An 18070-nucleotide genomic window follows, 5' to 3' on the forward strand; every position below is an offset into this window, starting at 1 on the left:
CCTCTGCTATTGACGGACGCTTGCTGGTTGGTGTGAGATGCATTCTGGGATACCTGGCTGTCTCAAGTCCGCACAAGTCACCTCTCGATGCATCCTCGGTAAAAGGGGCGGATCAAGAACACATCCGGGGATTTGAACTGGACTTGGCTAGATGTGAACTTTGAATTGGAACAGTACTTGGGCAGCGACTGATGATGTTTCACAAGTCCAGACAAGAACGCATATTGAGAAACGGTGTAAGTCCCTCCCCTCTGCTTCCGGCTCATGGGACCTTACTTCGGAAAAAATATGTATGGTAGTCAATGGCGAGAGACAACTTATCTTTTTATTCCGTCTGAACTGTGCCCTGAATTACACATATGATGTTTGTCAATTTAAAAGATATTTATGAAAGTCAAGAAAGTCGCAGTTTGTCATAAAACAGAAGAGTAACATTTCGTTTTATGTGAAAATCGCTCAATGAACTACATCTCTCGTCTCGCACTATGCACGTCACCAACATGGTCTCGTATGTGTGCAGTCTGGTACAAAACACTCAGGCATGACGGCGTAACGTTAAGATTATAACGTAAGACTATAGAAACAGACAGACGTTAGCTTCAGTAAAGTTAGCTTCATTCATTGAGAGAAAAGGTATGACGTCACACGTGCGCCTTTTGGGTTTGTAGTCTCTGTAATTACGTATTTTCACAGTCTTATACCTCAACAGTTTTACATCAAACTGCGACTTTCTTGACTTTAAAATGTATCTTTTAAATTGACAAACATCATATGTGTAATTCAGGGCACAATTCAAAAGAGATCAAAATATTTGTTGTAACGTGCCATTGACTACCATACAATATTTTTCCGAAGTAAGGTCCCACGGTGGTCAACCGGAAGGGGAGGGACTTAGGCTCTCTATAACCCCTATTTCAAAAAACGGTGGCGTGTTCCTTTAAATAGCGCTAGAATTACCGACAAGCACTGTCTGTAGTATATGCGGCTGCATGTAGGTAATTAAAGTAACTCAAGTCTGTGAGTATTGATGCTAGTTACATCAAGGTCCCGCTAGAGGGCAGTGTTACGTTGTGGATGTGTAGAAGTTGTGGCATCCGGTTTGCGGTGTGTTCTAGTTGCAGTATTAAAGTCGATCAACAGTCACAGTGCTCTCCTCTGATGTTTTATATGAACAAAACCCACATAGTAAGAACATGATACTGTCCATTTAACGAACTTGTCGATTTTTTTTGTACCATGTGATAATATTAATTAGTTAGACAAAGTTACCAATTAAACTTTTTAAGTAATAAAGTAAGTTTTGTTTTCACTCTAATAATAACGCCTCGCAGCGAAAGCAGAAGAAAGTTAGCAGCCAGTGGAGTCGCCTCGCCTCTAGTGGATCAGATTCAGAAATTTAACCTGCTTCAGCTTGAGATTTTCAAGCGACCTGTCCTGAATATGATCCTAAATGCGTCACCCTAACATCAGAAGTTGGACCACACTCAGTCAAGACACATTTCTAGTTGGTTTCTCTCATCGGTTCTGCACAGAATTTGCTTATCTCAAACGAGACCGATCCTTAAGGCATTTTAAGTAATAAATAAATGAATTGCGCTCTGTAAAATAAAGCATCAATTCTCCTGTTACAGTACCTGCACGGCAGACTGGGGACTTAATCAGTTTTGGAGCCATTCTTTTCCTCTAGTGTGTATGCGGTGCGTATGCGGTGCTTTCACGTATGCTGCGTTTGCAGTGCGTAACTGATCCGCGGCTGTACTACAAACACATACTCACTATTTGTATTTCAAATCCAGAAGTTATCAGCAACTTTTATTTAAAAAAAGTTTTGTCAGCATTGCGATTCTCTTTGTACACATATACACTCTTTAATAGACATATTCACGTTTAAACAATTTAAACAACGTATTATTCAATGCATTACTTCTATATAATTATATATTAAGTAGATATATATCAAGTTATATAGTTATATATCAAGTGGTCAAATATTTAACCATGTACTTATATTAAAATCGCAAACATTTTAAATTAAAACTTAAAATTTACAAAAACAGCCAACTTTCATGCCTTTTCTTTTGCATTTAAATTTTAATACAATAAATCTTGCATGTCACAAAGAACTTGTTTTTCCACCTCCACGAATGAGACGAGTGTTGTTCATTATGTCATCTTGTATAGGTAAATTGTAGTTTTCCTTTGCTTTACCCCGGTCTTAAAGTAAAAAGATGACTATGAAAAAAAAAGTATTTAATTAAAGACATTTATGGTGAGATTACTACATTTTATTTAATTAAACGCATTTATGGTGAAATTACTACATTTTCAGGTCAATCTGTGTTCATTTTGACCACGAAACATGTGCTGTCACTTTAATTCAGCGTTTGCAGCACAGCAAAAATATACTCGGTGCGGAAACGATCTCTGCACTGCTGTATACGCACCGCAACTGGAACGGATCGCCGGACCGCATCCGCGTGCAGTGTGAAAGCTCTAACCTGTTAACATGGGTACGGAATAAAATACGCACCGCATACGCACTGCAAACGGAGTATGTGTGAAACGGGCGTTACTTTTCATTTCAAAACTGTCCATCTTCTGAATGGAGTTTTTTCCCTTAAAGGAGACATATTATGCCCATCTTCATAAGATGTAATATAAATCTTTGGTGTTCACAGAATGTGTCTGTGAAATTTCAGCTCAAAATACCCCCAGAGCATTTATTATAGCTTGTCAAATTTGCCCCTTCACCACTTTTTGGGTGTGAGCAAAAACGCACAGTTTTTGTGTGTGTCGCTTTAAATGCAAATGAGCTGCAGCTCCGCCTCCGTTCAGAAGAGGGCGGAGCCTTTACATGAGCTTCAGAAACTCGGGCAATAACAGAACAGGCCAATCTCACTCATCCAGAATCCCAGAATAACCAGTAGCGAGTGCAGCCTTACGGAGAGACTCAGGAAGAGTTTCACTTTTAGACGTTTCTGAATGTTAGTGGAGACATTTATGTAGTTGTTGTGGAGTTACATTGATTCATCTCATCGACTTAAACACGGAAAAAGTCAGATTTTCATGATGTCCCCTTTAATTTACAAGTGTAATAATTTTTGTGACTGAACTATTGTCATAAAACAATACCGTTATTGAGTGTCAAAAATAAAAACCCTCTGTGGAACAATGTTGTAAAACAATAAAACATGAAAACATACTATTTATAGGCACTGTACACTCACCTAAAGGATTATTAGGAACACCTGTTCAATTTCTCATTAATGCAATTATCTAATCAACCAATCACATGGCAGTTGCTTCAATGCATTTAGGGGTGTGGTCCTGGTCAAGACAATCTCCTGAACTCCAAACTGAATGTCAGAATGGGAAAGAAAAGTGATTTAAGCAATTTTGAGCGTGGCATGGTTGTTGGTGCCAGACGGGCCGGTCTGAGTATTTCACAGTCTGCTCAGTTACTGGGATTTTCAGTCACAACCATTTCTAGGGTTTACAAAGAATTGTGTGAAAAGGGAAAAACATCCAGTATGCGGCAGTCCTGTGGGCGAAAATGCCTTGTTGATGCTAGAGGTCAGAGGAGAATGGGCAGACTGATTCAAGCTGATAGAAGAGCAACTTTGACTGAACTAACCACTCGTTACAACCGAGGTATGCAGCAAAGCATTTGTGAAGCCACAACACGCACAACCTTGAGGCGGATGGGCTACAACAGCAGAAGACCCCACCGGGTACCACTCATCTCCACTACAAATAGGAAAAAGAGGCTACAATTTGCACGAGCTCACCAAAATAGGACAGTTGAAGACTGGAAAAATGTTGCCTGGTCTGATGAGTCTCGATTTCTGTTGAGACATTCAGATGGTAGAGTCAGAATTTGGCGTAAACAGAATGAGAACATGGATCCATCGTGCCTTGTTACCACTGTGCAGGCTGGTGGTGGTGGTGTAATGATGTGGGGGATGTTTTCTTGGCACACTTTAGGCCCCTTAGTGCCAATTGGGCATCGTTTAAATGCCACGGCCTACCTGAGCATTGTTTCTGACCATGTCCATCCCTTTATGACCACCATGTACCCCTCCTCTGATGGCTACTTCCAGCAGGATAATGCACCATGTCACAAAGCTCGAATCATTTCAAATTGGTTTCTTGAACATGACAATGAGTTCACTGTACTAAAATGGCCCCCACAGTCACCAGATCTCAACCCAATAGAGCATCTTTGGGATGTGGTGGAACGGGAGCTTCGTGCCCTGGATGTGCATCCCACAAATCTCCATCAACTGCAAGATGCTATCCTATCAATATGGGCCAACATTTCTAAAGAGTGCTTTCAGCACCTTGTTGAATCAATGCCACGTAGAATTAAGGCAGTTCTGAAGGCGAAAGGGGGTCAAACACAGTATTAGTATGGTGTTCCTAATAATCCTTTAGTAGAGTGTATATATTGATAATGTTAAAGAGTCCATATGTTTATTTCTTTCAAGCTTTTAACAGTAACAAGGATCCCAAACCAGTGACTTAAATATACTATAAACAACAGGATACAGTTGATACACTATTCAGTTCCAGAAGCAATATTATCAGAAGAGAAACGGGAAAGTGTCAGTGTTTATCGGCCAGCCTCTGCAGCAGAGCGATGATGGTGTCCTGCTTCGAGGAGATGAGCTCGAGCGCGGTGGCCATCCTGGTCATAGCTTCGGCCTCGGCCCGCGCGGATCTCTCCCTGCGCCGCTCGCGCGCATCTGTCCTGCGCTGATGCTGCTCGTCTGAACGCGCGCGCTCCTCCTGACCACGGAGGAAGCAGCGCAGGAGTTCGGTGCGTTCCTCGGCAGGCCCGGAGCCGGAGCTGAGCCGGAGCTGAGCCGGAGCCGAGCCGATCCCGTGCTGCTGAGCGGAGCCGAGCCGGAGCTGAGCCGAGCCGAACCGGAGCTGCCGGAGCCTTGAGCGTCTCAGAGCCGGGCGGATCACCGGCTTCGGCAGAGCAGAGTCAGTGCTAACCTCGCACTGCACCGGCGTCGGGATCTGGGAAGAGTTTGGGATCTGGGAAGAGGTCGGGATGTGGGAAGAGGTCGGGATGATCCCGGTGGGAAGCAGACGAGGAGCCACCGCAGGAACACTGCTGGATGGAGGATCCTCGGATTTTACAGCTGCTTTGGCTGTAGTTGCTAATCCAACAAGAGTGGCTGAAGCAGGGCCTCGCTGAACAAACTTAGTCTTTCCTAATATGTTATCCATCATCTGTGAACAGGGAAGATCATTCAGTCACACTGTGATTCCACCATCATACTGTTTTTATGTCCATGATCATGATCAAACGGTGTTGTTCTAAGGGTAAACTACTGTACTCAACATTAACATTTTATTCTTCGGGTATTTATGGTTATTCAAGTATTTCAGGTCATCAGTGTTTCTAAAAAGGAACCGTGTTTGAGACTCTTACAATAGTATGATTTCTTGAATTGAGAATATAGTGAATTCCTGGAGCAGCCAAGTCATGTGATAAAAACATGCTGGAAGCTTAATGAAATGAAAATGCATTATTATTAATCTCTTACTTCGAAGTACTCCCACGAGGTCTTGGTTTGGCCTCCACACAGCAAGCTGCGATCTTTAACTCTCTTGTACGTCACGATGAGGTTATTCCATTTCCTGCGGATCTTCTCGACAGGTAAAGAGTGGCCGTGACCTTCCAGCTCTTTCTGGACGCTCTGGAAGAGCAGCGAGCGCTCTCTGGCGCTGTAGACGTCCCAGCACCTCTGCATCGCCTCGATCAGGAGCACGATGGCACCGTGGGTAAACTCAGACGAGGTGGAAACCGCCTCGATCCCGCCAACACCTGCCGGTTTAGAGATTACAATACACTGTCACATCAAAACATTTCACTTTTTATGTAAACATCACAATCAGCACATCGTCTAGTTCATTTACAAATACAACAGCTGCACAACACTTCATGAAATATGATGTACATGTTCCATAACATACTGACCATGTGGGACTTTGTTGTCTCTGATGTTAAAAATTGCTGACGATGATAAAGCGTTGTTAACACTAATGGGATCTGTGACCACAAACACAACAAAGAACATGAAATATCAATGCGTAAACATGAGGAAACATGATCAATCGAACAGTTCTATCAGAACCAAACAGCTCTGAGATCGAGAATCAAAACATTATAGCGTTAGTTTGTTTTTAAGGTGACATTATATGCCCCTTTTCAAAAGATGTAATATAAATCTATGGTGTCCCCAGAATGTGTCTGTAAAATCTCAGCTCTAAATCCCCAGATCATTTGTGACCCTGGATCACGTCACCAGTCACATGTCACACGGGTTTATCTGTGGCAATAGCCAACAATACATTGTATGGGTCAAAATGATCGCTTTTTCATTAATGCCAAAAATCATTAGGTTATTAAGTAAAGATAATGTTCCACAAAGATATTTTGTAAATTTCCAACCTTAAATATATAACACATTTATTTTTGTGAGTGAATGCAGCACAATCGTGAAAATAAATGGACAACTTAAAGGTGATTTTCTCAATGTTTTGATTTTTTTTGCACCCTCAGATTCCAGATTTCTAAATGGTTGTATCTCGGCCAAATATTATCCTATCCTAACAAACCATATGTCAATGGAAAGCTTATTTATTCAGCTTTTATATGATGGACAAATCTCACTTTCAAAAACTTTACCCATGTGACTGGTTTTGTGGTCCGGGGTCACATTTATTATAGCTTGTCAAATTTGCCCCTTTTTGGGTGTGAGTAAAATGTGCGTTTTTTTCAAATGAGCTTTAGCTCCGCCTCCGTTCAGAAGAGGGCGGAGTCTTTACTCGAGCTTCAGAAACTCCGGCAATAACAGAACAGGCCCATCTCACTCATCCAGAATCCCAGAATCACCAGGAGCGAGTGCAGCCTTACGGAGAGACTCAGGAAGAGCTTCTGAATGTTAGTGGAGACATTTCTGTAGTTGTTGTGGAGTTACACTGATCATCTCATCATCATGTTTAACTTCTCCACAAGTGTCCACAGTTCCTGAGGTGTTTATAAGACAGCGGTGACATGTTCTGGTCAATAGTGTTCAGTGCTCGTCTGTGCTCAACCACAGAACAGCTTCAGGCTTTGCTGGATCTTCATCATTGCGTTAGAACTGGTCTCTGTCGTCGCTTGTGGAACCAAATGTCGGCTGGTGTGTGTAAACGTGCAGATTAAGGGCCGGTAATATTATAATAAGATCTTCTTCATACGTCAGAAGGAGAGCGAAATCAGATCGGCTTATTTTTGACATGCTTGCAGAGAAAGGCTCACCAGAACACAGTTACTGGGTTTCACTTTTCAAGTTTTCTGGGTTGGTAGAAGCACCGGTGACCTGATTATAGCACTTACACGCGGGAAAAGTCAGATTTTCATGATAAAGAAGAAAAGATTTATCATGATTTCCATAAAGAATTATCATAAAGATTTCCCTTTAAAGAAGAAATAGCCCTTATTCAGAGCGGCGCGGTGACAGGTGTGTGAGGGATAGACGTTTCGTGTTTTCAATGGCATCCGCTGTAAAAGCTGTATAAGCTCCTAGATCACTTAAAATTGTCAACAGCTCATGTTGCCTGAAGCTTTTTGGCTACTGAAATTTCTCTGAAATATATATTTTGCAGTGTTTCATCAGCAAAACAATCCCAAAACACATTAAATACCAGTACAACCCTAACTGAAGAGATGTATGTCTATCCCTCACAGCCTCGCTTTCACTCCTGTTAAAAATCAAAGATGGCGCTGCTGTGCATAAGGTCTGTTAGCTACTGATTCATGAAGCATTGCCAACAATGCCACCAAATAAGAAAACACAATATAAAATGAGCTACATTTATTTAAGCTTTAAAATAAATATATTTCACGTTTACTGCAAAACATTAAATTTATGCAAATATATAAGTTGTTCGATAGTGTAGGGAAACCGACTTGATTACAAGTCAAGTCTCCTTCATTTATACAGCGCTTTTAACAACATAGATTGTTTCAAAGCAGCTTTACAGTCATAATAGGAAATTACAGTAACAGAGATTGTTTTGGCTTTACAGCAGCTCTAGAATAAAGTTATTGACCAACTAGCTAAATTTAGTTTTGATTGATTCACTTCATTGATTACAGATCACTCTAAGTCTAAATTGTAATGTAGACATGCATTTTCTGTAAAGCTGCTTTGAAACAATATTTATTGTGAAAAGTGCTATGGCTACAAATAAATTAATTTGTATTTATGAATTTAATTTAATTAAATGAACTACATAGTTTGCAATGAGCTTTTCTAGCAAAGTTCTTGTTTCCAAGGTAGTCTCTGATTGGTAGAACTCTCTCAAGGATTTGGGCAGTGCAGTTCTTCGCAGGACACATGAATATAGCTAAAATCACACTGGCTTGTGCTGAGGTAGATACTATTAACCTCAGAGATTGGGGTGAGTCTGTCTCGAAATGTTTGTATGTTATGCTTTACTAAATTAATTAGTTGTCGTCTAATTAAGTCTCTGTTATTGAGCAGACAGTAGCCAACTTTACTGAAGAATACAGCCAGATTCACTATAACTCCAGAACTCACAGAGCAGAAGCGGCGCGGCGGACTCGCGCTGAGAGGATGCGTGCGCAGATCTCGAGCCCGCAGGCGTGAGGTCATCATTCCCGAGCGGAGACTCCATCATCATTCCCTGATAAACCTCCTGAAGTTTCACAACTTTCCTGAGCTCAGAATCAGTCAAATCCCACTCACATGTTGAGCCACTTTCAGTACACTATAACGGAATTTGTAGAGAAATGATTTGGCCAGTGCAATCCGAGCGACTGTTTATAAAGATTTCAGATCAAGTGTAATGGCTGCGCTCCTCCGCATGTAACTGCGCAACTCTGCTGCGCATGTGTCTCGCGCTATTGGCTGCTGTCCGCCTGCGTCACACACACGCGCAGTCTCTGCAGACGCACATCGCAGACACGAACACACTAAAGATACGCGCTCTTAACGGGCAGCCAGATGAGACACACACAGGGCCCACGCAATCGCTCGGCAAGATTGCCCAGCAACATTGCTCAAAAGTTGCCCTGTGTATCATCACCTTTAGACCTGTGGGATCATTCATTGGTGTAACATTAACATATTTACTTTGTACTCCGTCGGAAGGCTTGTACAAAAACGTGGGTCTCTATAGAAAATGATTAAAAAAAAAAAAAATTATAACGTTTTTTTTTCAAACGTTGCATACTCGCCTCTAACCAAACACGCATTTCTCGGTTACTGTTCAGCCATACATCTTAAATGGTCACATTAGTTTGTAGGACTTGCAGTGAGTGTTGGTTGTTTCTTTTACTCCTCTCAAATAAGATCAGAACCAGGTCTAAAGTGAAATTAGACTTTAGAGCCCCACTGTATATTTTTGTATTCATTTTGTATATGGGCAATTCTTAGACTATGGGCACTTTCATGTCCTTTGATCATATTTTATAAAAAACATTTAATTTTGAAAAATTAACACTTTCATAGTTAAATTTACAATGAAAGTACTTTAGGAACTTTTTACCGGTAGTCTACGATGATTTTTTCACCTTTTTAAACATCATTATACATGCAAATATTGCTGTTTTGTGCTTGTCCCACACCCAGACTTCTGACCTTCAATAATGAAAAAGAAGTGTAAAAAAATGATTTATCTATTTTTTTTTTAATATGACTGAATAAAGTATCAGTAAAAGAATCAAAACATAATTGAGGTATTTAAGGTCAGACAACTATTAATGTGATTTTATATACAAAATATAGTTGTCCCACAGTATTGCCGTAATTTCCACCACAACGCATTGGGTAGTTTCTATGGAGATGAACAATGACATCATAGTACATGTCTGACATGGAGGAGATTTTAAATTTCTTCAGCAACTTGGAGAAGAAAACTCAAGGTAAATGTTGCTTAAAATGAAAATATTTTTATTGTATGTAATTTCCAAACATGGCGTAACAATAAATGAGTTTGTAAATAAATTGATTTTTTAACACAAATAGATGTATTTTGCATGCATGCAATGCTAACTACCAATTCATAGCTAATATGTAATACTAGCTTGGATTTTTTTACAAAATACTGTAGGATTATCATTTCCACCACCGTCATTTCCACCACATTACCGTCATTTCCACCACATTACCTTCTTGGGTGGAAATGACAAAGGTGAGGTGGAAATGACATTTATGCTTACAAGGTGGAATTCATAGATTGAGTGGCTACATATGAATATTTTATTTATTGAAATGTACAACGCTAATGTATTTATTCAAATATATATTTGTTTAAATGCCTTTTCATCTATTTTTAAGATGCTGCGGAGGTCAACTGGATAAAGATCTCACTATTTGTGGTTAAAGTTGTTTACAGTAAGACTGTAACTGTTCATCTGGTTATGGAACCAAACAGACTAATGACTAATGATTTGTTAAATGGGTTTCAAATAAATGTTTTCTGTTTTTCTACATGGATGTCCATTCATTGTCATTTCCACAACACCCAGTCATTTCCACCACCTCATAACTTTTTAAAAAATATGTACAAAATTCTAATCACTCATTAAAAATTTCTGCATAGTTTATGGGATAATGTTCCACTTAATGTAATAACACAAGTAGTTATTTTTCTGAAATGTATCTAACCAATGCAATATTATATTTCAGGTTGTGCTGGATGTAAGCTTTGTGTTTGGGCCTCATGACAATTAATTTACTTAATCCACAAATCTATGGTAATTGCAATATAGGTATAAATTGGTAAAACTATGTGTGAAAGTGGTCTTACACTGTTAAGAAATTATGTATATCATAATAATTTTAAATAATAATCAAATATTTGCATGTGATGGAAATGACATTTGTTCAGTGCGGATCGGAAAATATGTCAAAAAACACCAATTTGTCTTATAATGTAAGTGCGTTCTCTTATGGATCATTAAACTAGACTAGTTATATTTAACTGTTAGACTGTGACAATTTTGATTTGAACACTTTTTTTTACCTCAAGTTCACAAGGCCAAAAGTGCCCGTAGTTGAAGAACCACCCATATATAGGATGATATCCCAGATAGCAAACAGTCATTGAAACTATGTTAAATCAACATTCCGTTTTCAACATTAAGTCAACACGAACTCTGGTGTTGATTCTACATCATTTTGCACCCTGTTTTAATATTGAAAAAACGTTAAAATCCTGTCCATAGATCAACGGAATTTCAATGGTATTTCAATTATCAGGAATATTGAAACAATGTTGAAATGTCAACTGAACTAAGGATCAACGTGATTTCAATGGAATTTCAATCGTTTTTAAATGTTAATTTTAAATGTAATGCCATAAATTAAATAGCCTGCTTTATCTACAGCCAGGATGTTAAAAAGTAATGGAACATTTTAAATCTTGTATAAAACACTGAACACACCACACTAAAAACAAATTCATTTTTATTAGCCTTTTTATTTAATTATTTAAATAAATAATTAATTATTTATATCTTTATTTACACTTCAACCCTCTGACGCCTGAATATTTTGTCGTCCAGTCCCTCGCCCGGTCTGGCGCACAGCCTGTGCAAAAGTGAATTGGGTGACGGCGGCTGTCCATCTGCTGAGTAAGAGCATCTACAACAACAAAAAAATCACAATGCAAAAAAATAAGCATTTAAGTTAAACAGAACACATATTCGAACACTTGGAACAAATTCAGTAGCCTATAGGCCTATGATTTTTCAATGATCGTATATTTGTCCATGTGTTGTAGGCTATCATGTTTCCCCTACATTCAAAGCACTTTTCTAAACTGCACAGTATGTTCATGGATGTATTCGAATTAAAGGGAGGTGAAAAGATATAGCTTGCAGTGACATCTTTCATAAGGACAATTTATGAGGCCAAGTGACTCAAAAATCATGTTTATTATTTTAGTAGTTCAGAACTAATTGTTAACTAATATAAATAACTGGATACTTATAACTAATTAAATAGTAAATGTATTGATTAGAGTTACCATAGACAAAAGATTTTTCTGGTCGACTAATCGCATATTAATTTCTGCTTAAATACTGGGTGCATGGAGGAATATAGCATAGGCTATAGCGAGAAGTAGCGCTCGAGCGCATGCATAAATCTCACCGCAAAAACAGGCTAACAATAATAAATAGGCTATGTCTTTAAAATTAACGAGGCATTTGTGGGGCTAAGCCCGGTCAACCAAAAATCGATGAATTTTCAATCATATTTCCCGGTCAACTATATGTCGATGACTTTTCAACAACAGCGTCGTTTCCCGGTCAACTATAAATCAATGACTTTTCAACACATTCAGCGATCGCCCGGTAAACCAAATATCAATGCTTAATCAATCATAAAGATAACTATAGATCAATGTTGTTCCAATATTGTTGCCATCAACATTAATGACATCAGGTTTTCATCGATATGGTAATGATGATTCAACATTTATTTTGCATTGAAATTTCAATATCAACCATAATGATGATTCAGATGGAAAAACAATGTTTATTCAATGTTATATTTTGTTGTTTATTTGGTGCAGTAACGCAAAAACGGCCTCCAGGTGGCGCTGTGGACTAATGGTGTCATTTAATGAGTGAAAACTTGGACCTGTAGCGCTGTACTTTATTTACAGTGCTTAACACATTTATTAGACCACCTATCATGATAAACAGGAAACACACATTTTATAGGAATCTGTCAAAAACTTGTTTAAAAAAAAAGTAATTTTTTTAGGCAAATTTTAAACTGAAACAACTAAATACTCTTTATTCACACATAATAACAAAAAAAAAATATATATATATAATATAATATAATATAAAATAATATTTTGTATGGCATCCTTTGGCCTTGATAACAGCTTGCATTCTTGCTGGCATTGTTTTTACAGTACTTTTCCACAGTCTCTGTTGTTATTGATTTCCAAATAGTTTCTAGTTTTTCCAAAAGACTTGCTTTTGATGAAACCTTTATGCAATCTATCTTTAAATGTGTTCAATAGGATTCAAGTCGGAATTTTGACATGGCCAACTGTGACTAAAGAGCTTCACATACTGGTATATCTGTATATCTAAATCCTAAATATGTTTAATCCTAAATATGCTAAATTTATATCCTAAAATTATAATTATTTACTGTACTAACTGCTTTTAGTTGTGTTTTTCACACAACTATAGCAAAAAACATGTCCCAAAAGAAGCATGTTTTGTTTTCACTAATTATGGCTATTGGTGCAAACTTTGGTCGCCTGGCATGAGTGACATTTTTGTCTTAATGCAAATTACCCTAATACTTCAATCTAAAGTTGTACCAGATTTACCTTTTTGAAACAGTCCCTATTAAAAGTGCATTGAGAGATTTCTGATCAAATCAAGTAAATTATTTATATATATTTTTTACAACACAGAGTGTTTCAAAGCAGCTTTACAGAGATAACAGGAAAATAATGCAACAAAGTTTGTTTCCAGAAGAAAATAGCATCACAGACCAGCTCAAGTAAGTTCAGTGATGTTTCATTTTGTTGTAAAAAAGTTATTAATTTTGTTAATTTATATATATATCCGCTCTGGAGAAAACCGTGATGTCATCGTCCAGCTCAGCTCAGTTCAGTTCTCAATGGTGTCAGTGCAGGAGATCAATAATGAACACAATAAAGAACACACGTTGCATTGGCATGATCTATCTCTCCTCTGGGCGTCTGTCGGGAGTATATCGGGTTCAGTCACACTGCTATTCTGTTCAATTAAACTTTTATGGTTACTGGTTCTCTGAATTCACATCCCTGTCACAGTGTCTGGTTTATGTTCCTTGGGTCACCACTAGATGTCCTCCTTCCCCACGGTGTCCATCACACTCTTGAACTACATCCCCCATGATCCTTGTCTTTTCATTGCACTCAGCTGTCCCATATCACTGATCATTGCACTCAGCCTGTTCCCCATTAGCATTGTCATTTCCCTGTGTATATATACCCTGTCTGTTTTAGTATGTGTCACGGAGTCCTTGTATTTATCATGCCACTTCTGTTTCTTCTGTGTTCCTGTTTATGTTCTTGTTTTGGATGGATTATGATATCGACTATTGCCTGGACTGGATTATGCTTATGGAATTCCCCAAATAATAATTCATACTGCACTTGGATCTAACCCCTGTTTCTTGTGTGTGCATCGTGACAATCCCAGTTTCACGGATCAGATAACCCGCAGATTTTAAAGTTCTGCCTCCTCAAGAACAACAGCTGATGTGGCACTCTAACCCTGATATAGTTTTGCCTTCATTGGTCACAGTGTCCTTAAGCTGTTAAACCAATTTTTTCTTTGAACTGGATTTTAAGTGTTTAGGTTTCCACCCAGATGCTATTGACTGCGTCACTGGCCAAATTAAACACACAGAAGTAACTCGTTTATCTGAAATAAAGCACAAATGTCGCTTGAACATCACGTGTTGATGTGAGTGGGCACATCGTGACTCACTCTGATGACTTTTCTTATACATATATATTATGGCTCAGTTTCCACAGAGACATTCTTATGTTGCTATTAATAATATCAGAGAACCTGTTTTGAATCCCTGAAGCTTAACTGTAATTGGAAAAATGGGAAATGATATTGCTGTGATTAACAGAGAATGATGCAATTATCCATCCAGCACATAACCGTGGGTTGACTTATCACAATCGTATTACCCAGTCAAATATGAATAGGCTTTGTGAGGCATTTATGAAAGTCTATAAGCTCAAAAAAGACCAAACATGCCAAACATGTTTTACCAACTGCTCTGAACAAGTCATCTGAAGCATTACGAGCTCCACATGCTGAACTGTAGACAGTGTTCTGTTCAGCTGATGCTTCATTCTTCTTCCTCCAGACACACCGCTGATCCAGAGGGCCGAAAAGATCCAGTTTCGTTTCATCACTCCACAGAACAGAATCCCAAAACTTCTGTGGCATATTTATATGATTTCTTAAGTTTTTGTGTCATTAGTGGTGTAGTCTTGGAGCTCTTAGTACGAGCCTTACTGTGCAGCTGAAACCTCAGAGTCTGTTTCCACCAGGTCTTGTTGCAGGTCTTCTGTCGTCACTCCAGGGTTTTTTCTCTAACTGTTGATATCTTCCTTTTTCTGCCCCGTCCAGGGAGTGTAACCACTGTTCCTTTAACTTTGAACTTGCGATCTATGCTTCCAACGGATTCTCGAGGAATATTTAGTGCCTTCGCTATCTTTTTGTATCCTGTTCCTTGTTTGTGAAGGGCGATGATATTTTCTCGTAACTTTTTGGACCCTTCTTTTGACTTAGCCATATTTCTAATAGCAGTCAAACGTGACACTCAACAAACCTCGCTTGTTCAGATATTTCATGTGTTCCAGCTCAAGCACACCTGGTGCAACTAATGAAGCCCTTGATAAGTGAGACAACACCTGTTTTGTTTTCAACATTCTATTCAGGGGGTTGTTTAATTTTGAGCTAAAAGTAGCATTTTCAGTTAAATTTGGGGGAACCACTTGAAATGTTTGTTGTGGCTATATTTCTTCACGCCCAGACGAAACTTACGGAATGCATAGCTGATATAAAAAATTGGATGACTAGTAATTTCCTACTGCTAAATTCTGAAAAAACAGAGTTTCTAATTATTGGACAAAAAACTTCCACACGTAATAACCTAGAATACTGTCTAACACTTGATGGCTGCTCTGTTAAGTCTTCGTCGTCGGTTAGGAACCTGGGTGTGCTCTTTGATACCAATCTTTCATTTGAAAGTCATTGGTTGCACTGCACGCTTAATAAACAAACTACAGCTGGTCCAAAATGCAGCAGCTCGAGTTCTTACCAGAACCAGGAAGTATGACCATATTAGCCCGGTTCTGTCAACACTGCACTGGCTCCCTATTAAACATCGTATACATTTTAAAATATTGCTGATTACTTACAAAGCACTAAATGGTTTAGCTCCGCAGTGCTTGAGCGAGCTCTTAACGCATTATAGTCCTTCACGTCTATTGCAATCTCAAAATTCCGGCCAGTTGATAGTACCTAGAATATCTAAATCGACTGCTGGCGGCAGATCCTTTTCCTATTTAGCACCAAAACTCTGGAACAGTCTTCCTAACATTGTCCGGGAAGCAGACACACTCTGTCAGTTCAAAGCCAGATTAAAAACACATCTCTTTGACCTAGCATTTACATAACACATTATAGACTTCTGTAATTCCATGTTAGGCTGCATAGATTAGGTCAGCCGGAACCGGGAACACTTCCCATAAATCCTGATGTACTCGTTACATCATAAGAAGAATGGCATCTACGCTAATATTAGTCTCTCTGTTTATACTGAGGTTTACCGCAGTCCGTTGGATCCAGGCCGGATCCAGATCTGATGAAGGACCAGCGCCTGGATGTGACAACAACGCAGTGCTGAAGTGCCAGCCTCATCAGCCCTGTGAAGGCCTCATCGACACGACCAGTCTGACCTCTGACCTGTACCGCTGCCTGGATCATAATCACACACTGTTCGCTCGTTGGCCAGAGGAGAACTGGCCCCACGACTGAGTCTGGGTTCTCCTGAGGTTTTTTTCTCCATTCTGTCACTGATGGAATTTTGATTCCTTGCCACTGAGCCGTTCCCTCGTGCCGGAGGTTGTTGCGTGATGTGTTGTGCTTCACAATCTGAGGCAATAAGGGCAGGTGGAGTGATGGAGGGACTCGTAAGGGCAGGTGGAGTGATGGAGGGACTCGTAAGGGCAGGTGGAGAGATGGAGGGTCTCGTAAGGGCAGGTGGAGTGATGGAGGGTCTCGTAAGGGCAGGTGGAGTGATGGAGGGTCTCATAAGGGCAGGTGGAGTGATGGAGGGTCTCATAAGGGCAGGTGGAGTGATGGAGGGTCTCATAAGGGCAGGTGGAGTGATGGAGGGTCTCGTGATGGAGGGTCTCGTAAGGGCAGGTGGAGTGATGGAGGGTCTCGTAAGGGCAGGTGGAGTGATGGAGGGTCTCGTTAGGGCAGGTGGAGTGATGGTGGGTCTCGTAAGGGCAGGTGGAGTGATGGAGGGTCTCATAAGGGCAGGTGGAGTGATGGAGGGTCTCGTTAGGGCAGGTGGAGTGATGGTGGGTCTCGTGATGGAGGGTCTCGTAAGGGCAGGTGGAGTGATGGAGGGTCTCATAAGGGCAGGTGGAGTGATGGAGGGTCTCGTTAGGGCAGGTGGAGTGATGGTGGGTTTCGTGATGGAGGGTCTCGTAAGGGCAGGTGGAGTGATGGAGGGTCTCATAAGGGCAGGTGGAGTGATGGAGGGTCTCGTTAGGGCAGGTGGAGTGATGGTGGGTCTCGTGATGGAGGGTCTCGTAAGGGCAGGTGGAGTGATGGAGGGTCTCATAAGGGCAGGTGGAGTGATGGAGGGTCTCGTTAGGGCAGGTGGAGTGATGGTGGGTTTCGTGATGGAGGGTCTCGTAAGGGCAGATGGAGTGATGGAGGGTCTCGTAAGGGCAGGTGGAGTGATGGAGGGTCTCATAAGGGCAGGTGGAGTGATGGAGGGTCTCGTAAGGGCAGGCGGAGTGATGGAGGGACTCGTAAGGGCAGGCGGAGTGATGGAGGGACTCGTAAGGGCAGGCGGAGTGATGGAGGGTCTCATAAGGGCAGGTGGAGTGATGGAGGGTCTCGTAAGGGCAGGTGGAGTGATGGAGGGTCTCGTTAGGGCAGGTGGAGTGATGGTGGGTCTCATAAGGGCAGGTGGAGTGATGGAGGGTCTCGTAAGGGCAGGTGGAGTGATGGTGGGTCTCGTGATGGAGGGTCTCGTAAGGGCAGGTGGAGTGATGGAGGGTCTCATAAGGGCAGGTGGAGTGATGGAGGGTCTCGTTAGGGCAGGTGGAGTGATGGTGGGTCTCGTGATGGAGGGTCTCGTAAGGGCAGGTGGAGTGATGGAGGGTCTCGTAAGGGCAGGCGGAGTGATGGAGGGTCTCGTAAGGGCAGGTGGAGTGATGGAGGGACTCGTAAGGGCAGGTGGAGTGATGGAGGGTC

The 18070-nt window shown here is 40.6% G+C and overlaps 1 protein-coding gene across 1 annotated transcript; it reads right to left on the reverse strand.

The window, feature by feature from the left end:
* Nucleotides 1–4599: 4599 nt before the first annotated feature.
* LOC311095679 (uncharacterized protein) lies at nt 4600–8907 on the reverse strand. Its single transcript, XM_084134327.1, has 4 exons — nt 8604–8907; nt 5993–6064; nt 5559–5839; nt 4600–5241 (listed from the first exon to the last, which is right to left on the reverse strand). The coding sequence occupies exons 1-4, from the start codon at nt 8704–8706 to the stop codon at nt 4606–4608; spliced, it is 1092 nt and encodes a 363-aa protein (XP_083990453.1). The 5' UTR covers nt 8707–8907; the 3' UTR covers nt 4600–4605.
* Between the last annotated feature and the right edge of the window lie 9163 nt (nt 8908–18070).

This window comes from Abramis brama (genome assembly GCF_963993115.1).
Source record: "Abramis brama genome assembly, chromosome: 14".
NCBI classification, from domain to species: domain Eukaryota; kingdom Metazoa; phylum Chordata; class Actinopteri; order Cypriniformes; family Leuciscidae; genus Abramis; species Abramis brama.

Coding starts and splice junctions, on each gene's coding strand:
- LOC311095679 (XM_084134327.1), bottom strand. CDS start 8,706: ATGATGATGGAGTCTCCGCTCGGGAATGATGACCTCACGCCTGCGGGC. Junction 6,065..8,603: donor CGCCGCGCCGCTTCTGCTCT/GTGAGTTCTGGA, acceptor TTGTGGTCACAG/ATCCCATTAGTGTTAACAAC. Junction 5,840..5,992: donor AGACAACAAAGTCCCACATG/GTCAGTATGTTA, acceptor CTAAACCGGCAG/GTGTTGGCGGGATCGAGGCG.